Source organism: Equus asinus, chromosome X, assembly GCF_041296235.1.
Source record: "Equus asinus isolate D_3611 breed Donkey chromosome X, EquAss-T2T_v2, whole genome shotgun sequence".
NCBI classification, from domain to species: domain Eukaryota; kingdom Metazoa; phylum Chordata; class Mammalia; order Perissodactyla; family Equidae; genus Equus; species Equus asinus.
In genome coordinates this window covers 137,797,584-137,823,057 of record NC_091820.1, presented here as the reverse complement: position 1 = coordinate 137,823,057, position 25,474 = coordinate 137,797,584, and the positions used below count along the sequence as shown (strand labels likewise).

The 25,474-nt window shown below is 47.3% G+C and overlaps 1 protein-coding gene across 1 annotated transcript; it reads right to left on the bottom strand.

Annotated features, from left to right (window-relative positions):
* Nucleotides 1-4,642: 4,642 nt before the first annotated feature.
* Nucleotides 4,643-24,785, bottom strand: GABRQ (gamma-aminobutyric acid type A receptor subunit theta). Its single transcript, XM_014864684.3, has 9 exons — nt 24,374-24,785; nt 22,262-22,350; nt 16,869-16,936; nt 15,076-15,296; nt 13,170-13,252; nt 12,549-12,686; nt 12,083-12,235; nt 11,130-11,377; nt 4,643-10,511 (listed from the first exon to the last, which is right to left on the bottom strand). The coding sequence occupies exons 1-9, from the start codon at nt 24,520-24,522 to the stop codon at nt 9,588-9,590; spliced, it is 2,073 nt and encodes a 690-aa protein (XP_014720170.1). The 5' UTR covers nt 24,523-24,785; the 3' UTR covers nt 4,643-9,587.
* Between the last annotated feature and the right edge of the window lie 689 nt (nt 24,786-25,474).

The window sequence follows — 25,474 nt, the reverse complement described above, 5'->3', positions numbered from 1 at the left end:
CTAGCAGTCTCATTCTCTGAATTAAAATAGGGTCACCCATAAATAGGGCCACAAAGTCATTACCTGAGGGGGCCCTGCAGGAAGGAGTCTATTTTGGTAATCTCATCTACCCATGTGGAATTTCTAGCTCAGAACTGTACACACCCCTATCTCTGCTTCACATACTTCCTTTCAGCTGCTCTCACTCTTAACTGAATTCTAAGAAGAATTCAGAAACCCTGAGATTCCAAAAGAAGTTTACTTGTAGTTTTGTCAGAGACTTCCCTGAAGGCTTGGGTCATCTCCAGGTCCACTTTGCCCAGGACCAAGTCAGCTATCGTAGAGTTTACTTTCTTCCTCAGTTTTGGTTTTAGCGTCTCAGGTGCAGTTAGCCTCTCCTTGTAGATGGAATTCGGTATGAATCCTCAGTGGTGAAGGTGGAAAGCTCACATAAGAAAAATCTTCTCCCAAACCTGGAGACAGCTAGGGGTTGAGTTTCAGCTCTCAGTCTCCATGACCTCTGGGATTTTGGTAGTGCAGCCCATTTAAAATAGCAAAGGGGCTGTCTTTCCTTTTCCTGGGGAGAAGGGATGAGAGGAATGACTGCCTGCTTGAAGCTCCTTCTGGACACTGTACCCACATCCACATGCCATGAAGGTGTGACATTCAGTCAGTGATGACTACCTTAGAAGGGAGTGGTAATTGGCCCAGAGTGGCTGGAAGGACAAATTGGAGTCCTGAAGATAGGGAGGGTGAAACTTCCTCCAAAGCCCAGAAAGCCCTCCTTCAAGAATGGCAGACACTCACTGATGAATGGCAGCATTTTGGAATTTTAACGTATGTTCCTGGCTCATGTGCCAAGGTAAAGACAAGAAGACTCCTACAAAAGAAGGGCATGAATACATGAGTACCTCTGAGTGAGAAGAGGAGCAAGCAACATTCTGGCAAAGATCAAGGGAAACTCCCAATGGTTGTCGTTAGTACCACTCAACGATGTGTGGTTCACCTCTCCTGGGCACCTAGCAAACTGAATGTCCTGGCTCCTTATAGCTGGCTGGGCAATAAGTTCTAGCTAATGAGTTCTGAATGTGAGTGATATGTGTCCTTTCTGACTGTAGCATTTAATCACTAGAGTGAGACCCCCCCCCCCCCACTTTCCCTTCCCCTTGCTACAAAGATTGGAGGAGCACATGTTGAGATAGCCTCTATGAGCTTGTCTCTGAGTGGCTACAATAAGAAGAAGCTCCCCTGATGACCTGTATTGGATACACAGTTTGAGAAGAAAATAAAGATGTTTTGGGGTTAGGTCACTAGGATTTTGGGACTGTCATCACAGCAGCACCCACCTAATCTCTCCTGACTGATTATCCTCCAACAAAGTAAGCATTACATGGTTAGCCATTGTCTGGTGGTGTGATGGGGCAGAGTCCTTTCTATTCATTGGAGAGCAAGGTGGGGGTCTCACCTCTCTTAGCAAAGCATCCATATATTTCTCTATAGAGAGAGTGCCAGGATAGGGACTGTCCTGGAGTCTTGGCCTATACCAAACCACAACCACAGGAACAGAAGAGGGTTTTTGGGTATGTGCAAACTTGTAAGCTGAAAGAGGTAGACCAACATTAGCAATAGAAAGATGTGTTTGTGTCGTGACCATGGAAGTGTGCCACTCAGACCTCCAGCAAGAGAACCTATTGCGAGGGGCATAGTTGTTGCCAGCCCCAACTGCACTTGCAATGAGGCCACACTTCCCCTGGACTGCTCCCATCTAATGATTCAGCATGGCAGGGATAATAGTGCTGGCCTGTCCCAGCCTAGGCAGGACCAGAGGGCTCAAGTAATGAGTAGATAGCTCAGACCCCCATATCACCCACTACAGTTGCACCATCATGCCTTCCCCAACTTGCACTTATGACTGTATAGGGTTCCTTTCGGCCCTGGCTGGTTTAAGCACGGGCTGGTTCAGTATGTGGGTACATGCTGAAAATGGATGGCACTTGAGGGTTGTCTTGAAGAGAGCGGCAAGGGAAAATCTTCTTAATGGGAAGAGCTTTGAGTACTGCACATGGCTTGGAGTGAGAATGTGCTGGCTAGTTGGTCAGAGGTTGGGAAAGGAGAGGACTGGAACAGGCCTCCAAATGAACAGGGTCTTGCCCAAAGGTACACAGAGTATTCCAGACAGAAGGGGAGGCTGGGGCCCACTATCTCCAATAAATTTTTAACCTCCATCCCTTATGCGATATTAAAGGGAGACTATCTAAGAAGCTGATTTGTAATTCAAATTTAGAAATCTAGAGTTGAGGATGCAGAACTGCATTCTGCTGCAAATCTTAGCCTGGCCATTGGAAGAGTTCATGTTCAAAGTCTGGTACTTGCTCATTGTGTGGTCCCTGAGCTGCTTCCAGACCATTGGACAGAAACTCATTTGAGTCCCATGATGAATAGGTCCTTACCCCTTATTTCTTTTAAACATATCAGTATAAAGATGAGCTTAAGGTTATTAAAATATAAAATGAACCTGCCTCAGTCCTGTACACCCAACTAATTCCTTGCGATTCTGATGAGGAGAGCTTGGGATACCTGGATTGGGTAAGCAGTACCATGGCAGTATCGAGGGGCCCCTGGAAGGCTTTGCCAGGGCTCGGAGGAAGCTGGGCCAGGATGGGAGGAGAGGTCTTTTTGAAAGCCTGGAGAGATTGTGGCAAGGGCTCTTTCATCCTGAGAGTTAGGGAAGCTATAAAGGGGGAGGGAGACAATATCCCCCTTCTTTCATCTTTTTTTTTTCCGAGGAAGACTAGCCCTGAGCTAACATCTGCTGCCAATCCTCCTCTTTTTGCTGAGGAAGACTGGCCCTGAGCTAACATCCGTGCCCATCTTCCTCTACTTTATATGTGGGATGCCTACCACAGCATGGCTTAGCCAAACGGTGCCATGTTCGCACCCGGGATCCGAACCGGTGAACCCCAGGCCGCCGAAGCAGAATGTGCACTTAACTGCTGTGCCACTGGGCCGGTCAGCCCCTTCTCTCATCTTATCCCTTAGGGTAGTTGTATAATTGGTGCGCAGCAAGTGACAGTTGGACCATTCAAGTGCCACAAGCTCCACTTGGGGGCACGGGTCACCTTCAGAACCTGACTTGTTGGCAAAAACTTAGCCAGCAGAAAAGAATTCAGTAGCTAATGGCAGGCTCGAGGTGTACTGTGAAAACTACCCCCAACCCACAACTGCATTTTTTCCTTCTGCATCTGCCAGTGAGGATACCAACATCTGCCCCCACCCCCACGGGCAGGTCAGCAAAGCAGCCCCTGCAGGGTGTGAATGCACAGCTCTCCTGGCCTGCTTTGGGCACAAAAGGGACCACAGAGGAGGAGCCATTAGGTTAGGGTTCCTGTTGCAACTCCAAGGTTTTCATCAAAAGGTTCTTGGAGGCGGGTGCACTGACAATTATGGGCCAGAGCAAGGACCCTCTGCACCATCATCAGGACATTTAAATGTAACTTTGCAAACTTTTTAAAACCTCAGCATGCCCTCTTCCCACTCCCACGGGGTTTTCTTGCTCTCTATTCTGCCTATCCACATTGGCAAAGGAGATTTTTTTTTTTTATTAATGTTATGATAGATTACAACCTTGTGAGATTTCAGTTGTACATTTTTGTTAGTCATGTTGTGGGTACACCACTTCCCCCTCTGTGCCCTCCCCCCACCCCCCCTTTTCCCTGGTAACCACCGATCAGATCTCCTTATCAATATACTAATTTCCACCTATGAGTGGAGTCGTATAGAGTTCGTCTTTCTCTGACTGGCTTATTTCGTTTAACATAATACCCTCGAGGTCCATCCACGTTGTTGTGAATGGGCCAATTTTGTCTTTTTTTATGGCTGAGTAGTATTCCATTGTGTATATATACCACATCTTCTTTATCCAATCATCAGTTTCTGGGCATGTAGGCTAGTTCCACGTCTTGGCTATTGTAAATAATGCTGCGATGAACATAGGGGTGCAACGGACTCTTGAGATTTCTGATATCAGGTTCTTAGGATAGATACCCAGTAATGGGATGGCTGGGTCATAGGGTATTTCTATTTTTAACTTTTTGAGAAGTCTCCATACTGTTTTCCATAGTGGCTGTACCAGTTTGCATTCCCACCAACAGTGTATGAGGGTTCCTTTTTCTCCACAACCTCTCCAACATTTGTCACTCTTGGTTTTGGATGTTTTTGCCAATCTAACGGGTGTAAGGTGATATCTTAGTGTAGTTTTGATTTGCATTTCCCTGATGATTAGCAATGATGAACATCTTTTCATATGTCTATTGGCCATATTCATATCTTTTTAAAAATGTTCTTTATGAAGACCTTGTCCCCTCCAAAATGGAAATAAATGTCCGCACAGTATTTTGGCACCACAATGGCTTGCCATATTTTAAAATTTTTGTTTCAAATGATTAGAATGGCTTGTGTAAAAGTGTAACCTGATTTCAACTGTAACATTATTATCTCCCCTCTACTTGGAAACCTCTGGATTCAAATATCCCAGGGAATGAGGTGGATGTGCAAAGCTGTGGGAAGGCAAAGGTGAACAATGGAAGCCAGAAGCTTCCTGGGCCCAGATGGAGCTCCCTCCCAATCCAAAACAGAGGAAACATGGTGACGCAGACGCATATTTGCCATTATATATATTTATTTTCTTCTTTTGGCTATTTACAAACCTTTATTTCAGCATATTTTTTAGAAGCATAATTTTATGTTTCTTCATGTTTTTCTTTTTTGAAGTCAGGACTGGTCAAGGTCTTTTTCACGCAAAAATGTACATTTAATGAGGACAAAGACAGCATTGGGTCATCTTGGGGGTTTCTCTCCTGCTCTGTAGCCCTTTGTGGGTCAGTTCATCCAGGACTTGTGGGTCTTGGTCCTACTCTCACTGCCTGGGCCCAGCACCACTCCTGAAGACCTGCGTGTGTGTGGTTTTACCATATTTCATCTGCCTCCAGAATGGCATGCCTTGGCTGCCCTCTGAAGAATTCTTTGGCACTGCTGGACATCAGGTACCATGGCCAGCTGCGCTACACTCGGACACCTTTAGTTCTGCTGATGACTACTGACCTCAGAGATGCAGTCTGGTAAGATGGTGGGTGCAGGCTCTCACACATGTTGAATTAATAGAGGTGACCCTGATCAACTGGGGCTATTTCATAATTGAAGTAGATTAGGGAGACACTGTAACACCCCCCACCCTGAAACCCCAACACTGATAGTACAGATTTCTTATTGATCACAGGACAGTATACAATAAACACAAACACACTGCACTTTCTGTAGGACAAGTCACGATTTCCTTTGCTGCTCATCACTGCAGCAGGGTACCATGCAGGTGGATAGCTTAGCAAATGCATTCACTAGTTAATAGCTCAAAGGGTTAGCTCTTTTATGTACAGAATAAGGAAGCCTCATTAGGAACGGCCACAGTCTCAGCAAAATTCTGCTCTAAATATGCAAAGACTTTGTAGCCTTGCTATTAACAAGATGACACAGATTGTAAGAACACATTTGATAAGCTCCAGTAAGACCCAACAGATCGTCCATTATCTCTGCAAAGACACCCCACAGTGACAGATGGAACAGGCAAGACCTTGCTAGGAAATGTGTCATATATCCCCACAAGAAAGTGACACTTTTGAGAGACAGAGAGTGTCCTTCCTGTGGTAGTGGTGGAGAAGGGATTCTAGGGGGCAAGTTAATTGGATAGTCCATGTGAGGAAAAGAAAGGCAAGGTGGGTAGAGGAGTAAAGTGGGAGTTGCTCCATCCCAGACTCAGCAAGACCCTTCCCTCTTCCCAAGCCCCAAATTGTCTATCACTACAAGCACTCTCCGATTGACTGGGGCTGAAAAAGGCTCCGTGGGCCTAACCCCAGGAGCGCCCTGCTAGATGCTCTGCATTTCCAGAGTTACTTGGTGTGAGGTGAGGAGTGGGAGGGGATGTAGGCAGCCAGCTAGAGGAGGGTGTGCCTCTTTGGCTGGGGACAGCTAGGAATGGGGCTCAACGACAATGCTGACGACAGAACACACAGAGAACATGACAAGTGGAGATCTGGCAATTTTCAGGCTAAAAAAACCAAGTCCATGGCAAACCCAAAAGGTTCAAATTTCTGAAAAGGTGTAATTGCCAAACCTCCACCTCACCTTGACACTTAACCTCACACAGTATAAGTCGCAGTAGAGCTCAACTGCTCTTATTGCAGCACATTAGGGCAAGGTACTCTTTAAGGTATAAGATTATATCTAGCTATGTGGATCTATGGAGATATTTACAACTGGCCTCTCTGCCCTTCCTCTGTGCTCTGAAGCTTTCCTGTGCATTGCTGCCAGACACATCTTAAAATCCCCTTTTTTGTCCTCACTGCCCAATCTCTCTGTATGACCTCACCCCAAATGAACTGCTTGCCTCCCTCAGGGCTTAAAGGCCCTCCAGGATCCTGAAAACCCAAATCCAAATCAACCAACAAATGTTTAGGCCCCAGGAAGCAAGTCTTTCAATACCCACGATGGGAACTTCAGATGTGGGGTCATTGCTCTCCCCTCAACCTGGATCTCTCTTTGAGGGGTATCCAAAAAGAAAGAGGCAATTTTAGACATGCCAGCAACAATTTCTTGATTTTAGCTGTCTTAGGAGATTTGCGTGTGTGTGTGTGTGTGACAATATGAAGGTAAACATATGTGATTGTGCATGGGAATATATGTGTGACTGTATGTGACTGTGCATGTCTGTGTGTGTATATGTATATACTGCTGAGGGTGAGTGTCCTCATGTGTATGTATGTATGTGTGACTGTGTAGGTCTCTGTGGCATGTATGTGCAGGAGGCTATATTTGCATACTACCTGTATAGAAAAGAAGAGAGGTGACAAGCTGGACTGAACTAGGCAGTCAGTCCCTGGGGCTCCTTGTAGTTCTGTCTTTGGTCAGCCTTCTCACCCCTCTGACTTTCTCTTTCCCTGGAGGGGGTGGAAGGAGGGTGTTCTGGACTGAAATCCAAGGCTGAAGTTTAGCCAACAACCATCCCAGGATGGGATACTAAAGCGCCCCTGTCCCTGAATGGGCCCACCACCACAGTCCATGCCTGCAGCCATCTCCCAGGCACCTTTGGTTTTCTGCATCCAGCTGCTAGCAGCCAATCCCCTGGGCCATTTCCTCACATCACCCACGTGCTTGCGGCTGCCTACAGCCCCAACACGTGTCAGGCTAACAAGGTGATTGGAATAAAGGGATGAGTTATAAAGGCTATATACAACCCCCTCTCCAGTTATTTAGCTCTCCCACCCCACTGTTTACATCATATTTCTGTCCTCAATGCATCTTCAAGGCTTCTCCCTCCCCCCACCCCATCTTTGTTACTCCAAAACATATCTTTCCAGGAAAAAGCAAAATGCTCTGCACTCCAAGCTTATCCCACATTTGAGCACTTCCTTCCTCAAGGCACTAAATTATCACTTCCTAGGACTACAGTTACTTCTTCTGCATCCTCTATGCAGGAGACAGCACAGGTGGGTGGAGGGAGGAGAAGAGGAGTGGTTGGGGACTCGGAGATACTGCTCCCTGGAACAGGGAATTGGAAAGAAACAGTCAGTTAACCAGCCTGGCCAAATAGGAGCCCCCCTTATGTGGGAACAGGCCAAGGGAATTCTGGTGGCTCTAGAAAAGCCACCAACAGGGAATATATGTATTTCCTTTCACACTCATTCAAATCAGAGAAATAAACATGGGCATGCACACATGCACTTATATACACGCACACAGAATAAACCCATGTGTGTACACACAAGCACACATATATGTAAGTCACAAGTTTACACACTCTTTCATAGGGGTGCGCACACACATATATGCATTCATTCATTGTTATATATACTCTTATATGCACCAATATAGATTTACACCGCTATACATAGAACTACACAGCTTCTCAAATGGTTGTATGTGCATACAGAACTACCTTGATGCACACACACATGCAAATATACACAGAAACACAAACACAGAAACACAGTTAAAAGGGTAGGTGGCTGAGGGGCTGTAGGAGAGGCTGCCTAGAGAGAAAGGAGGGACATAGGCTGAGTGCTTGGCAAATATTGCTCCCTCACAGCCTCTGTCAATGAGGTGGAACTGCTTGGCAAGTTGGAGCATAGGCTACTTTCTATTTCCCTTACGAGCCCTACTGGGTGGGCACTGCCCATGTTCCATGTGCTTGGTTCACACTCATTGGCTGGTCACCAGCCTCTTCCTGCAGAGATGCTACAGGTGCTGTAGAATGAGGTCTGGTGCCTGGCAGATAATCAGAATCTGATAGAGCACCCCCTTTTGTAAAGGGGAGGGGAGAAAGGGGAGCGCCTCGGTTGAGAGAGTTAAGAGGACAAGAAGAAGAGCAAGTGAGGTGGTTCCACCACTCACAGGTTGCATGTCCTCAAACATGGTACATAACCTCTATTTTTTCCCCTCGGAACACTGGGGATGATGTGCTTTGCCTTCCCTGGCTCACAGGGCTCCCGCGAGGCTTCGACGATGTGATGGGTCAGTGAGCTCGTTGATACTTACTATGCACTAGACAAATAGAGAGGATTAGTATATAGATTCACAACAGTTTTTTTTGTCTGCTGTTATGGATTAGACAGTGAAATATCAAGTCAGAACTTTCCTAACCCTAGTCTTCATTCACCAAGTGCTTGCTCTGTGACTGGTGATCAAATCAGTATCTGACCTAGACAGAGGTATTGAGTCCCTCTTGTCAAGCATTCTGAAGCAGAAATATAGATAAGAGAAGTTCCAATCCCTCCAAAGATGCCAGCTCAATCTGACTAATCTCCAACCCGACATAATGCACTCCCTGCGAGCTCCTGCTGGAAACATGCTCTTTCACTTACCCTAACATCCCACTCAGCACCCCTATCCACCCTCCCACATTCCACTCCCAACCCCATGCCACAACACCACACTCAAAACACAACAGAAAAGACACCGGAGAAAAGGCACTTTCAAAATTCCCCAAGTTCCCTAGAGCCAGCTCCCTGCACTTACAAGCCATGGCTAGCCCTTTCCCTGTGCACCCCAGCCAAACCCAGCTTGATATTCTCCTGTAGAACCCTAAGCAGGGAGTGAGCAAGGACCATAATCCCTAGGAGGAAAAAACAGAAGAAAAAAAATAGTGAAAAAGAAAATTCAACACCTCGGGGGGACAGAAACTCCCCCAGAAATGTTTGTATACAGGGAGTGGATCCTTCTTCCGTTCCCCAACCTGGCTCCTCTCTGTCTTCTAAACATTTCCGGGGATTTCCCATGCTTCTTAGCAGTTAGAAGTCTTTGAAAAGGTGATAGCCTTTTAGCAGAAAAGGAAAATCAATGTGCTATTTACCTCCAACTCCTCCTTCAATCTCTTTCCTTCTAGCCAAAACACATCCTTTCTAACTACTCCCACATCATGTTTATAAAGAGAAAAGTAGAACTTATTTGACTGCCCACATAACGACAAAATAAAACAAAGTAAAGAAGGCAAAACAGAACAAAAGGAAATGTGAAAGGAGTAGAGCTCAGTGTCCCTGCCACTCTGGGGCACTGCGGGACTAAATGATATGGTATGCCCAGTAAACAATGTTGAATACCACAAAAGCAAGAGGGAAGAGGATCCGGGACCACTTGTCTACCTTAGGGACATAGTCAGGGTGAAAGAGCTTGGAGGAGAACCCTTCACTGAAGGAGCACCCAGGACTCGGGGGGCAACTGTCATCAGACTCGGAGTTACTGTCCTTGTCTTGCTCAAAGCCCATGAAATCATCAACATTAAGGCTCCAGGTACTGCCAACATCATGCTTGAGGTCAAGGCAGCCACTCTCAACTTTGATGTCATCAGGCACGGTACGGATCTCATCAAGGTTGGAGCGTACTTCTCGCACATACCTCCGGCCGTGGACAAGCAGATGCCTCCCACTAGGGCCATGGCTGTGGTTCTCATCTGAGCTGGAGCTCTCCTCAGGGTCTTCTGGGTCACGGGACTCAGCACGGCCATGGGCTTCAGCACGGTTGCGGATTTCGGTAGGAATAATACTGTCATTAATCTTGAAACCATTAAAGCGAATGCCATAGCTGTGCAGGGGCTGCTCTGAGGTGGCGGGGAGATCACTCAGGCTTTCTCCAGTAGCCACCAAGGCCTGGACTGAGAGAGAAGACAGTGAGCTGAGGCTTTCCGAGGTGGCCAGTGGGGCCTGCACTGAGAGGGAGGTCAAAGACCCAAGGCTTTCTGGGCTTCCCAGGTGGGCCTCCTCTGGTCTGGAGGGAGGAGAGCCATTTTCATCTTCTATGTTAACCTGGTCATCCTTTGAGGAGACGGTAGATAGATTCCTGAAGTCGGTAGGATCAGATCCTACATGAACAAACACTGATGGGGAGGGAAGACGGTGGGGGTTTTCCTCATCAGCACTTCTCATGTGATTCCTCATCTCTTCCACTGAGAGAGTCATGTCTTCCTCGGGTCTCTGGTGTGCAAGGTACTGAGGAACAGGAGCAAGAGGCTGTTAGCATGCAAGGGAAGTCCATGGTGGACGCCAAGCCTATATCTCCCTGGGGCAGCTGCTTTCTCTGGGGCACTGAGTGGTGGACGAAGGCAAGGCCTCCTCATGTAGTTAAGATTTGGCTCCCTGTGAAGGAGGGTGGTTGCTGGACATTAATGTACTTCCAGCAGCAAAAGCCTCAGCATGGCTTTGGAAGTGGGAAGAGCAAAGGAAGGAGGGGTAGGCCAACCTCTCTGGTGTCTGTGTCTTCCTTTCAGCTCCCTGTGCTCCTCTTCCCTCTGGCTGCATCACCTGCCCTTGGAAGCATGTTAAGTGGACTGGATTTGAAGTCCAGAGGTCTGGGGAAATCTAGCTCTGCCACTTATTAGCCTTGTGACCTTGGAAATGACTCAACCTAAAAAGGAGTGATGATAAATTGTTTTACTTCTTTGTTATCTGGTGTGTGTATGTGTGTGTATGTGTGTGTGTGTGTGTGTGTGTGTGTGTGTGTGTGTTGTATGTGACAATTAGAGGACCTTAAAAATGTGAAAGGGTGAAGTGCTAAGCTTAGGCTTAAGAGGTGCTCAGGGAAATTGACTGTCAGTCAAAAAGCCAAACCTGATGCTTCATTTCCTGGTAGTGATAGCGGGCCATGACTCTTCGGGCTCTCCTGCGTCGCCTATGATGGCGTCGGGGTCTTCGGCTGTAGAAAAGATAGTTGATGTGGACGTATTCCAGCAAGGACAGGAACACGAAGAAGAGGCATACAACCATATAGATGTCAATAGCCTTGATACAAGAAACTTGGGGGAGTTTATCCCACAGATGTGAGTTGATGGCATTCAGGATGAGCATTGAAGTCAGACCTATAAACAACATGGCACAAAGTTAGTCTCCTCAGGTGACTGAAGTTCTTGGCAAGCTATTGGGCCCACATCCCACATGAAGGGAGTGATGGCCATCTCTGGGGTGGGGAGGGCCCTCAGCCAAAGGCCTTTGGCTCTCTAGGCCTGGGGCCTTTGCTCAAGTGCTCTCTTTGCTCCTCTTCCCCTATCTTTACACCCAGCCTGTGCTGCATTGGTTCAGTGACTTCCTATTGCTCTTCAGATAAAGCCCAAAATCTGCAGCCATTGTTTCACAGTGGTTTACGTCTCAAGCTCTATTTTGCCCTGTGACAGCTCTTCCCCCCTTTACCTTCCAGTACGTAGGCTTTCCTTTAGTTCCTCATTACTAAATGAGATCACATCCCTTGGAAGGTTTTGTAAGCCCTAAAATATTTCTGATCTAAATGTATGACTTGTCCATTCATTTATATATCTAACAAATAATGAATTCTAGTACTTTGGGCCCAACATACCAAAATCCCAGCCTTGTTTTTTTTCACACCTGTCTCCGATGTTGGTCTATCTCTTGGGTATTGGCAGAGCACCTGTACAAATGCCTTTTGGGCAGGCTCTATCTTGTTTCCTTGCCTGTGCAGTCACAAACTGCTCCAGGTACTCCTCCCTTGCTCTCAATTTTTTTCTGAGAAGATGACCCAAGTTCCTCCCTGGGATGGGGACAGGACCTACCAACTGTCACCCTCGCTGCAGAGGATTCATAGTTCATCCAAAACGATATCCAAGAGACAACAGTGGTGAGGATGGTAGGCCAATAGATCTGCACAAGATAGCTGGTGACTTTCCTCTGGACCAGGAACCTCAGTATCAGGCGCACATAGGAACCTGGCAAGGAGACATACTGGTATTACTGCTGTGAGAGACTGGCCCTGAGAGGAGGCCTGTTTTTATCAACAAGAGCATGAATACTTTACACCTGTGGGGTGTTAAACTTGGCCAAGTGCTTCTAAACCCGTTTCCTCATTTGCAGAGGGTAAGCCATTGGAATTTTATGAAGGGGGTTTTGGAAGGTGTTCAGAACCAGAAGGACATAGGAAAGGAGGCAGCAGAGTGTAGAGGTCAAAGTCAGAGGTCCCCAGGAGTTTACAAGGGTACAAAGGGGACAAGAGACAGGAGAGAAGGAAGGGGTCAGACCCACCTGTGAAGAAAAACACCTCTTTGCTAGTCATTGTCTTCCCCAGGAAGCTGAACTGAGGGATCTGCACCTTCTCAGTCCCCTGGATGGCATTCCCATTGCCTTCCCAGTATAATACAATGTCTTCAACCGTGTAGCCATCTGGGAGGGAGAGAAAAACAGAGTCAGTCAATCTCAGAAGGCAGGCAGAGGCAGATTTCACACCAGAGCAGGCTGTGGAAACCAAAGGATGGTTGGAACCTGTACTTTTTGGGGTTACTTTGTGTTTTGCTGAGCCTGAGCATGGGGGAGGGAGTACTCAGAAAGAGAGCTCTCAGTTTAGAGTTTCTCAGCCAGGAAGGAAAGCACAGCAAAGAGATGTGCTCCTACCCACTAGCTTGTGCACAATTTCCCAATAGCAAGGTATGATTTCCCTATGGGACTATTTGCATCCTAAAGGCCACCTTATCCCAGATGCCATGTATATACCTGTTTGTCTGTCTACCTATTATCCAGGAGAGAGAGAAAGGGGAGAGGGAAGAAGTAGGGCAGATATGCCATCCCTCTCAATGTCAAGTCTGCTTTTGGTTTCCTGATGGCCACAACCCCAAGTCGGGAAGAAGGAGCCACAGGAGACATACGTACAGCTCTCCACCTCAAGCTTGCAGGTCTGCTTGTCCAGAGGGAATTTTTGTAGATTCAGGGAACAAGCTGCTGTGGTGGTGAGTCTGCAAAGGAAAAGCAAAAGGAAGGGAAAAGCCAGTCAAGCCCAGGCAAGCTACCCTTCCTGAGAAAACTGCAGGGGTGGGGAGGTGTGAGGTACCCCAAGGACTGACCCACCTTCCCATACTGCCTACACTAGAGCTGAGTCCTCTTTCCCTCTCTCCTTTTCTTCTTTCTTTCTCCTCTCCCTTTCCTTCCTTCCTTCCTAGAGGAAAGATGAGTTGGAGTTGTGTGGAGAGGAGAGAGGAAATTTGTATGTGACAAAGAAACCTAGTAATGTGGCAAGACTTAAGTAGAGAAGAGATGTATGACATGTCAGGAAACCTCAGGGCGTCAGAACAGGAAGGGCCCTTGAGGAAATTGAATGCAGAGATAGAAAAGGGACTTTCATGCTGAAGAAGCAGCAAGACCATCAAGAGGAATCTGTGCTACACTGAAGCAGCTGAAACTCCAGATTCGGTACGGGTGCCCATATGCGATGCGCAGGTACAGACGTGTGTAGGGGCCCAGGCCCATCTTTGGCCATGGCAGCTGCTCTCACAGTGCTCTCATCTGCATATCTTCCTATGAGGGTACTGGGGCCTAGCAAACACCAGTGGGTGTAAATAGGTTGGAGGGATTAACATATCTGAGGTGGACCATGGAGTGTTAGGCAGGGGCTTCAAGTTGCCATGTGGTGGGTCTGTGAGAGGAATCTGGGGAGGGGTCTTGGAGGAGCTGGGGAAGTGGGAGAAATGACCAGTGTGAAAGAAGAATAATTACAAAAGCTCTATGCAGCTCCAGCTGGGAGGCTCTGTCCCATCCCTTATCCTGCCCTTCCCAGCTGCTAACCCAGGCCTAGTCTCTTTCAACCCTTGAAGCGATTTCCATTTTGTACAGCAGGTAGAGAGAGAGAGAGTGTGTGTGTGTCTTTTTCTCCCTTCTATGAATCTTCCATCCAGCATTAATCAGCTGAGGACCCTTTTAATGAAACAAGTGTGACTAGTAACCTGTTCCTTGCAAGCTTTGTTGTTCTCTGACTCCAGCGCCTTGGACCATGGGAAAGTGGATAGGGAAAGAAAAGGGAAACAAAGGGACAGAGCAGGAGCACCCCAGAGAAGAAGAGATCCAGAGATAGAGCTGGACACTGGCAGATACCTCTTGGAGCAATTTTCTGAGCTAAGTTTATCTCTCGTGCTTGTCTTCAGAGATGGTTTGTAAGAAATGACACTGTGAGGAAAGCCTTGGTGACTGTCTGCTATGCTATAAATAGACCAGTGAGGAGTTCTAGTATGCACACATTCTGTGTGTACAGAGCCATAGACAACAGACACATACTGCACGTCCTCAGGCCCCCTGCATTATGCAAATATGACCAATGGCAGAGATTGATCCCCCTCCCTCACTGCATGGGCTTCAGCATTCATCTGTCTCTCTCCCTCACTGGACAGGAGAGAAAAGACATAAAGATAAATAACAAAATGTATAATGCTAAGGTGGAGGGAGCGCTCTTCTAGTTGAGAGAATAAAGGAGAATTTCTTGACAAAGGGGGTATTTGAGTTAGGGATTGAAGGATGGGCAAGGTTTAGACTCCTAGAAAGGGGAGAAGGGCCATTCCACACAGAAGCAGCAGCAGAAGCCAAGGTGTGGGGACAGGATAGCCAAAGATGGCTGTGGGACTCTGAAGGTTCCACTTTAGCTACTGGATAGGATGAGTGAGGGGGCAGTGCAAGACAGATTTGGAAAGCAATGGGCTCCTCTGTGTGTCCCTTAGAGTGCATTCCTGGAATACTCAATAGGAAGAAGGAAGCCTGCTGGGATGGTCCCCAGGCCCCTGGGCAAACTCACCGGATGCCATACCGCACCGTTCCATCTGGGTGAAGCTGAAACATGCGATTTTCCACAGTCACGTCATGCACGAAAGCATCCTTGCTATTTAGAAAGTAGCAGTCGGGGACCCACAACTTCTCAAGCATCCGATAGTCCAGGGTCAGGGTCAGGTTGGTCTCATAGTATGCTAAACGTGGATCTTTCCAGGTCTGATGAAAAATCATCGTGATTGTATAGTCCTGGGAAGAGAAAAGTAAATGCCAGTTGTAAGTGAGGTTGTCCACCTCTCCTTGCTCAGAGTGTGTATGTGTATGCAGGTGTACGAAATACATCATAAACATAGATGAGTAATGAAACATATGTAAGAATGTTAAATGTTAAGAATAACAAAATGAACCTCACGTAATTAAAATCCAGGTTAAGAAATAGAATATTACCAATAACTTTCAAGCTTTAATGTCTCCCTCTAGAACATATTTCTCACACTTCCCAGCAGTAACCATTAGATTAGATTTTAATGATAATAATTCCCTTGGTTTTTGTTAGAGTTTAATTGTCTATGTATGTATTTCTAGGGAACATATTAGTTAGTTGGATCTATTTAAAAATTTTTTTCTGAATGGAATCCTACTGTATGTATTCATAATTTTCTTCTTTCACTTAACGTATTTGTGAGATTCATGTGTAATTAAATATGTTTGCATTGCTGGATAATATTCCCTTATATGAATATACTATGTTTATTATTGTGTGAACACACCCTACATACCAAAATCACAATGAAACAAAAACTACAAGTTTCAGTTTACACGCTCCCCCCTGCAAAAGCAGATGAGTGTTTCCAATGCTCCTGCCTTGCCAACAATGGTATTATCCGACTTTTGATTTTTGCCAGTTTGGTGGGTATGTAATGGGTTCTCATTGTGGTCTTATTTTGCATTTCACTGATTAATAATAAAGTCAAACATCTTTTCATATGCTTATCTGCTACTTGGTTTTCTTTTCTTTTCTTTTCTTTTTTTTTTTGAGGAAGATTAGCCCTGAGCTATCTGCTGCCCATCCTCCTCTTTTTGCTGAGGAAGACTGGCCCTGAGCTAACATCCATGCTCATCTTCCTCTACTTTATACGTGGGACGCCTGCCAGAGCATGGTGTGCTAAGCATTGCCACGTTCGCACCTGGGATCCAAACTGGCGAACCCCGGGCCGCTGAGAAGCGGAACGTGTGAACTTAACCACTGCACCACCGGGCCGGCCCCCTTGATTTTCTTCACAAAAGTGAAGTTACAGTTCAAATTTTCTGATCATTTTTCTATTGGTTTTTAAAATATTCTTCTTCTTAATTCACAGGAATTATGGATATCTTCAACATCAGTCCTTTGTGACGCAAATATCTTAGTCCACTCTGACTTATCCTTTCACACTTTTATGCTGGTTTTGTTTGTTTTGCAAAAAATAAGTTCCAGAATTGTTTAGATAAACAGAATTTTAATATAGTTGTAGTTTCAAGTATTTGTTTTTATGGTTTGTGTTTTCTGTGTCTTTTTAAAGAAGTCCTTACCGACAACAAAGACACAAAGACTATTATATCCTATATTATCTTTTAAAAGCTTCATAAGCCCTTCACTTTGAGGTCTATAATCCATCTGGATTTATTTATTTATTTATTCCAGGTGGCTGTAGTTTCCAAAACCTACCGTGTTCTTCCATGTGGGCTCTGTTGCAGGTCAGAACAACTGGAGTTGGCTTATGACCCTGCTCCTTTTCCCATGTCCCCTGTCTCCAGCCCCATGGCTGGAGCTGACACACTTACCATAGTCATTTCTGAGATTTCTTCAATACTGGAGACATAAATAGATACTCCCACAGGCACAGGGGCACCTGTAATACAGGAAGACACTATTATATGCAGGGTAGGAAAAAGGATAAGAGCACGGACTCAGGGACCAGACGGCCTGGGTTTGAACCTCATTTTGACACTTACTAGCTGTGTGACCTTGAATAAGTTACCTAACCTCTCTTAGCCTTAGTTTCCTCATGGGTAAAATAAAGAGAAAATAAGGGGATGAAGCACTCGTTTCCTAAATGTTTTCCTGATAAGAACTCAAGAGCAATGAGCCCAAAATATACGACCTAAGATTTGTGGTGTGTACATTTGTGTTACTGCATGTGAGTGTGTCCATGTGTGAGTGAAGGCGTGTCTGTGTGAATGAATGTGCAAGAGGGTATGTGAGCATGTTCACATGTATGAGTAAATCTGTGAGTGTGTTCATGTGCAGGTAGATGTATCAGTGTGTACATGAGTGTATGTGAGCATATCCGTGTGTGAGAGAATGCATGAGCAAGTTTGTGTGCTCGAGTGTGTTGTGTGGGAGTAAATGTGTGACCATGTGTATGTGTAGGTATGTTGTGTGGGAGTAAATGTATGAGTGTGTTAACGTGCAAGTGAATATGTTTATGTGTGAGTGAATGTGTGACTATTTGTGAATGTATGTGAGCTTGTTAATGTGCAAGGGAATGTTTGAGGATGGGTGTATTTGTAAGCTTACCTATGTGTATGAATGTGTGTTTGTGAGCATGTCTGTGTATATGAGTGAATTTGTGTGTTCATATGTGAGTGAATATACGAACATGTTTGTGTGCTTGCATACATTGCATGTGAGTAAGTGTGTAACCACATGCAACCATATAGGCATGTTGGTGTGTGGAACTATATGTATGAATGTGTTCATGTGCAAGTGACTGTGTGAGCATCTGTGTATTTGTGAGCTTGTCTCTATGTGTGAGTGCATTTCTGAGTGTGTTTGGATATGAGCACATTAATGTGTGAGTATGTTCATGTGTGTGAGTGAATTTGTGTGTGTTTTCATGTATGTGAGCATGTTTGTGTGTGAGTGAATGTATGAGTATGTCAATATGTGAATGTGTCTGTGTGTGCAACCTTGTTCATTTACAAGTGGTAAGTGTGATAAGTGATCACACTTATACTCATCATACATTTGAGTGTATAAGTGTGAGTGTATCTAAGCATGTTCATGATCTTGACTGAATCTGTGAGCATGTCCATGTGAATGAGATTGAATGTGAGTATATGTGAGTGTGTTTGTGTGTGACTGAATGTGTGAATGTATGTGTCTTTGTGTATGAGTGAATGTGTGACCATACTGATATGCAAGTGAATCCATGAGCATATTCATGTGTGTTTGCATGTCACTGTGCAAGTATGAGTGAATGTGTGAGCATGGTAATGTGTGAGAGTGTGAATGTGGATGTCTATGTGTGTTAATGTGTGTTCATGTGTGAGCATGTTTGTGTGAGTTGGTAAATATGTGGACATATTTGTGTGAGTGAGCATATTCATGTGTATGAGCATGCTTGTGCATAAGTGAACACACGAGCCTGTTTGTGTGCAAGTATGTTAATGTGCATGTGTGAGTGTGTGCGTATCAGGTTACGTGTGAGTATTTTTGTGTGTGTGAGGGAATGTATGTGAGTTATTTATGTGTGCAAATGAATGAGCATGTTAACATGGAAGTACGTGTGTGTGTGCATGTGTTTGTGTGTGAGTGTGTTTGCGTATGTGAGCATGTTTGTGTGTGAGTGGATGTGTGAACATGTTCATGCGTGTATGTGAATGTGCTAGCATGTTCATGTGTGTATAAATGTGTGAGCAAAAGTGAATGTGTAAGCATGTTCATATGAATCTATGTTAAGTATGTGTGTGAGTGAATTCGTGGGTGTGTTCATGTATGAGAGCGTTTGTGTATGAGTGAGTGTGAGTGTGACTAAATGTGTGAGTCTGTGTTTGAGTGTGTTTCTGCCCCCTGATTTTCTTTTTCAGGCCTGGGTGTTATAACTGCCCATTCAAATGTGATCATGGATGTGAAAATATGTAGTAAACTATAGGGTACAGCGGAAAAATACATTTTTATTGTTTCCTCATTGGCTCAAAGCTGCCTCCACCAAGCCTCACAGCGAAGTCATTATTCTATGTGTGTTACATCACACTGCTGCTATGAAAACACGCATGACACTTGCATTTCAGCTGCTGCCATCACTGCAAGCTGATTGCCCAGAAGCTGAGCTGCAAAGAAGGAAACGTGTTATTCCTATCCCAATGCTTCAAAAAGCAGAGTGCTATTGGGAATCAGCATACAAATGGAAGCTGAGAAGTAAATGGGCCTTTGTGTGAGGGCATAGCCCAGTCTCCAGCATTCAGTGCAATTGTGAATGATCCCCAGCGAAGTGCTATGTAGTGACAAGGGTTTCTAGAACCACAGTTGTTTATTGCAGCCTTTCAGGCTTCCCACATGCCTTTAGAGGATGAAAGCTGTGTTAGGCAGGGAACAAGCTCCAGAGAGGCCAAGCAGCCATGTCCCCCCCACCTCACTCTAGTGTCAGACTTCTCTTCCTAGACCATTCTTTGCCACTCAGGCCACTCCATCCACTACAGAGGAATCCTGGGGACCCAAACCCTAAAGGGCCAGAGCACAGCCCTGTCCAAGGGCTCCCAGTGCAAGGGACAAGTAGGAGCTGAAATGCAGCCATGAATCCTGGCCCAGGGATGAAGCCTGGAGGAAGGGGACCTGAGAACTTTTTCTAATTTACCCGCCTAGAGGGGACACCTTACGTGCTAGCGGTGGTCAGAATGAGAACTTAGCTAATGTACCCCACATCCCTGAAAAGATAAGGGAGGGGAGCAAGAAGCTTCCAGATAAAGTGTCTAAATGCTATCTCTGAAGTCATGGCCTCAGCTCCATATCCCATCACTGTCCCTCCTGATGGGGCTCAGGAAGGCAGGGAGGGGGTAACCACTTCCCTCCCTCTTGGAAATTTTGCTGCCCCAATTCCTCTTCCTCCCTAGTATCCATCAGAGTACCAGCAGAAGAACAGATAAATGAAGGAATGATGAAGATGTCCCATTCATTCCTTCACTCCACACCTGTGTCATGCCAGGTGCAGGAAGTCCTCAGGGACCTGCCTTTTGCAACAATGTGGAGTCCCACTTTTCTTGACTAGAAAGAAGCAGCTTTGTTAACTTTCCCTGGATCCTCCTCCTCTTCTTCATCTTCCTCCTCTTCTCAAGGAAGAAATAAAGCTCCCATTTGAACCTGACCACAGTTAGGTGAGGCTTCTGCATGTGGGTGTGTGTGTGCCTGTGTGTGTATGTGTGTGAAGCCCTGAAACTCTACTTCACCTCAGACACAGAGGGGAATTTGACTCTGTGTCTAGTGGGAGGCCTTACAGGGAGTCCTGGGTTCCCCCAATCCAGAACCCCCTGGCCCAGCTGTCCCACTGATTGCCCCAACCCCCACCCCATACAACAGCCCCAGACTTAGGCCCTGTAGTGCCTCTCCTGTCTAAATGCTAAAAAGTCCTGCATTGTCCTTGCCCTCCCACCTTCACTTACTGTTTGGCCAGATCAGGGACCCATCTTTTCTCATATGCTTCAGGTCTGCATGCCCATAAAGCTTAGTGTAACCCGAGAGGTTAGGCATCAGGTGTAAACAAATCTGAGTTAGCTCAAAAGATGCTAGTGAGGCGCCTTGGAGATATTGTGGACCACACACACCTGACAATACCCAGAGATTGGTACTTGCCCCTGTTCCCTCCCCTGGCCCTGGATGCTGATAGAGATGACAACCTGAAACAGTGGGGAGAACGTGCTTGGTGTACTTAAATGGCTGTTGGTCAGACTTTGCTGAGAAACATGAGATAGGGGAAAAAGAGAAAATGTAGTAGCTACTCCCTTGACACGCACCAGTGCTTGGTACAAATGATTGAAAACTGTCGTCATGCAATGGAATGCTGGCTGTACCCTAACACCTGAATTCCCATATTGAAAGAACCTGCCTTCTACCCTCTCCACTCCAGCTTCCCAGTCCTCAGTGCACACTCACCTTGGGTCCTGGGGCTGCGCCTTCTGCCCTCATACTCAGAGGGAACAATACAGCAAAGGGGACACCAGTCAAATGTCCCGCCAACAAAGCTTAAGGCCCAGGGTGACCACCCTGGTTTTCAAGGCTGCTTCCTGGGCAAATCACAGTGCCTCCACTGGTCTACCACAATGGTAAGTCCTCACAGCTGTGTGCCCTTTGGGGTGGAAGCATTGTGTATTCAGAAGACCTCTATTCATATGTACAAATGTGAACCATTAACATTCATTAACCCTTTAGAGTGGGTGTCGAGTTCTACAACCTGCAGGAAGTAGTGTACTTTCTCTGGCTTAGACACTCTGCTTTTTAGCTCTTCCTCTGTTTCCTTTGAGCTGAAATGTGACTAACCTCTACTTAATGCACTCTTTCTTTTGTCTGTCCTTGGTCTAGGTTTCCTTGATGTCCCCTGTTCTGTGAGGTCTGGGCAGGTTGCCTGTCTCTTAAAGCTGTGTGATTGAAGCCAGCCACCCTTTCCAAGAAGGGAGGCTAGGCAGAAATATATGGAGAAACTGATGTATTGGCTCCCTGGAGGTTTGTGCTTCAGTTTTCTTCCCATTTCTCATCTCTGTGCTTGAGATCTGAGTGTTACGCTAAGGAGCTTGGATTTTATTTTGCACTTAAATAAAGCCATCAAAAGTTCCTGAGGTGGTCAGGCTGGATTTATAAAGATCACGCTGACTACAATGCATTGAATGGACTTAACTTGGAGGGAGTTGAAGGCTTGGGGAGGGGGAGCAGAGGCAGAAGTGCCTGGGACCTGGATGGGTGAAATAAACTAGACAGAGAAGACCATGCTCTTAGTTTTGAATTAGCTGAATGGGATGAGTGTCTGGGAGCAAAGAATGTGTGCTCAAGAAGAAGAACATGTGCCCTCCCTATAGATGAGGCAGAAAACTCTAGCCTGAGAAGCACGGTGTGTTTTGTTTTGCACACCCATTTCTGTGGTTTGCACTTCTCCAGCTAAACCAGGGCGCACACTTCAGGCTGGTGGAGGGGATTGTAAGAAAGTATGAAGAAGGCAGAAGGCCCCTTGCATAACAAGGCAGAGAAGTGGGAGAAATTCCAGGGGCAGAGCAAAAGGCCTGGGGGTTGGGAGTCTAAGAGTGCTCCACTTCAGGTCTGCGCAGGGTCAGGAAGGCAGGGTCTGGAGAGGCAGAAGTGTTGAGCCTAGCGGAGAGTCACTGGTTAGTTTACTGGGTGGGGCTAGCTTGTTGTGTCTCAGCTGTATTCCACCTAACACAAAGGCCTCTAGTGTCTGGATATGTCTTACCTCCAAAATTTGGTCTCAGACGGGCATCATATCTCGACAGCACCCTGTCCAAAATCTTGTGAACCACAGCTTCATTTGCACAATTTTTGCTTAAACAGAGAAGTCATCAATAAATGCTGGTCATCAGTAAACGCCACATTGCTTCTCAGAGAACAAACAACAAAGAGCACCTCAGACGTCAACTTGCCAGGGCCGTCGCTTCTCCCGCACACACGCAGACACGTACAGTCATGCATGTATGCATCCCTCCCGGCTCCCCTCCCTCCCTACAGTGAGTCAGCCAGAAGCGCAGCAGTGACGCAGACTCCTTTTTCTCCCTTCCCATCCCCAGCCTTTATCCACAGGGTGGGGCACAAAGACTGGATCCTTGTTACCAGGCAGGATTGGGGGTGGGGAGGAGGGGAAACTGTAGGGGAAGTGGAGAGGGGAGAGAGGGGACAGGTATAAGCCCTCAGATAAATGCATTACGTCAACTCCCTGAGGAGCCTCACCTTGCCATCAGCCTGGAAGCAGCTTTCCAGGTTGGTGGGACTCCTCCTTCCAGGGGCACCTGATTGCCCCAGGAAAGGTCATTTTTCACTTTCAGTGCCCTCCTGAGCTGAGCCAACCAGTCTATGTTCTCCAGCTCAGTCACATTTCCCCGATCTGGGTTGGGGCTGGGCATTTTGTTGCCATGCCCTTGGTTTTGTACATCTCTGTTTTTAAGACTTGGCATATGACGCAGAGAGAAAGCCTTGTTCACATAGCAGAGATTTATGACCGTTGCCCAACCAAACCATTTCAGATTCTTGGGGCTCAGGACTGTCTTCAAAAAGACATGTATTCTGGGAGCAGGCATCTCTCTGGCTAAGCATGTGCTTCCAGCCTAGACGTGTCTTGGGTGAGCACATGTAAGTGGACTCAGCTCAGCCCTGCAGAGATCTGGCCTTTCCAGAAGTCTCTGACGTGCTCACCCCATTCACCTAGACCTTCCGCGGAGCTCTTCTCCCCCAAAGGGGCTTGTGAATGAGAACAGGCTCTGGGCATCACTATGACTCCTAGGATCTTTGACGCAATGACCAGGGAACTTCAGCCCCTGCAATCTCAGTGTGTGTGTGTGTGTGTGTGTGTGTGTGTGTTCACTAGCGCAGTCTGGCATGTTGGGTTGAGGCCATTGCAGAGCTGTTTGCTGGAACCTTGTCCAACTACCACCCCCCCCCCCCTTTTCTGAATACATGTTCATTTCTGGTTTGCCATTAAAAAATATTCCCAATAATCTTTAGTGACAAAATTTCATTTTGCATCATTCCAAAGCGTGCACATGAATCATTCCCACCTGTTTAGGACCACACATTACCCATGTGCCAGCGCTCAGCGTCTGTGTGTGATATATATGTAAGGCTGACTGACTAACATCTCCTCAGATATTTGTAGACCCAAACAAACTTGAAATCAAACACAGAAAAGAACCATGAATCTTCAAATGTTTTTACAGGAGTAAGTGCAAAAGCACATCCATCTCAGGCCACACGGTTAAACAGTCACACAGTAACACAGTCACCTATCACTGTCTGGGCTCCGATAGAGTTGAGTTCATAATTTCCATCTGCGGCATCAGAAAAGGTCCCTCACTGCTCAACACACACATGCACAAATATACATGCATGCCTCAGGGAACAGACTAAAATCCGGACTTAAACAGGTGTCTCTACTGTCTATGTTTTGAGAATTGCTCATCACCTTGTACACCCTCCCCCCCACAATCCCACAGGTGCCGAAGGACGTAACTGGGAAAAGCTGCCCAGGGCCTTAGCTGCCCAGGGCCTTAATACCTGAGGATGGATGGCAGACCCTGGGGTGAGGGCATCCTCCCCGCTACCCGTGGGGCTGCAGTTTGGGCACAACACCGGGCTCCGTCAAGTGCAGCAGTAACAGGTGGGCTGAAGCACAGGGCTCTAAGTCCGGCTACCCTCACTCCTACCCCACCCTCCTCCAGGGACGCGCAGGCAGGGCCCAGGGGCCAGGGTTCGCAAACCAGGGTCCAAGTTTCCCCCAGCCCGCTCCGTCCAAGAGGTCCGAGGCCACCCGCCCGCCCCTGTCGCCTTCATGCCCAGCCTGAGGGCACCCGCTTACCAGTTGAAGAGGTTCAGGACGACTTCGGGCACAGTGGAGGAGAGCTCAAAGTGGAATTTCGGGGTAGAACTGGGGTCGTTGCTCTCCGCAAGCCAGGTCCTGATGAGCAGCAGGAGCACGGCAGCTCGAAGCATCCCTCGGATGCCCATGGCCGCGGTGCTCCGGGGACCAGAGGGCGCGAGAGACGGCCGGACGGCCGAGGAATGGGACGGGGTGGGGGCAGTGTGGGGTGAAATGGAGCTGGGGGCTCGCTAGAAGTTGCCTCTAAGGAGACAGTAGCGAGGGTACGCGGAGCAGAGAGCGCGGAGATCGGGCCAGAGCCCAGAGCCTGGGAGGAGCAGCCCCCCAGCAGCTCTGCCCGACGCAGCGCCACTAGGACGCGCCGGTCAGCCGCGAGGTGCGCTCCGTCTGCAGCCGCTCCAGGATGGGACTGGGCACCCCGGGCGCCCAGCTGGCTCCGCCCACTCCGACGGCAGCACCAGCGGAACCAATCCTGCAGGTGCCAGGAGCCGCACAAAAAGGCGCGCGCTCCTGCCTCCGCCCGCAGACTGCGCGCAACCCAGCCCCCCGCCCTCCCCCCCACCCCGCCTCTCCAGACCTCTGCAGCAGTCCCCCGGCCAGCCTCAGACAGGGGCGGGGCCAGACCAGGGGAGAGGGAGGGGAGCTGGCTGCTGTAGGGCTCTGCACCGATCCGCAGCTGAGGGCACACGGTAGGTCCTGCTCTTCCTCTCATGCAAAAATGCAAAATGTGCGCTTCTCTTGGAGGTGCATGTCCCCAAGAGTTTGTATTTTTCTGGTGAAGGGAGTGAGGTGATTTGACTGCCATGGCTGAATCTGCTTTCTGAAAGAGCTGGACACATTGGGGGATCAGCAGGTGTTCGACTGCTGCTCATTCCCAAACCTTTGACCCTCCAGTAAGCCACGTGCCTTGCCTCTGGGTGGGGAAAGGAGGATGGCCAATGGGTTTTATAACAGAGCTCTGGCCAGAGCACGAGTGCCTCTCCATCAGGATGGAAAGTGGGCTTCAGAAGGCCAAGAGTTTCTTGAAAACTTTAATTTCCCAGAGTACTTTTGGCCCCAGGTTTGGGTCCCCAGGACAAA

Excerpts from the sequence above, each read along its gene's own strand:
- GABRQ (XM_014864684.3), bottom strand. The coding sequence starts at position 24,522 with ATGGGCATCCGAGGGATGCTTCGAGCTGCCGTGCTCCTGCTGCTCATC. Across the intron at positions 16,937-22,261 it reads TCTGAGACCAAATTTTGGAG|GTGCCCCTGTGCCTGTGGGA; the intron begins GTAAGACATATC and ends CCTGTATTACAG. Across the intron at positions 13,253-15,075 it reads ACGGTGCGGTATGGCATCCG|ACTCACCACCACAGCAGCTT; the intron begins GTGAGTTTGCCC and ends TTTCCTTTGCAG.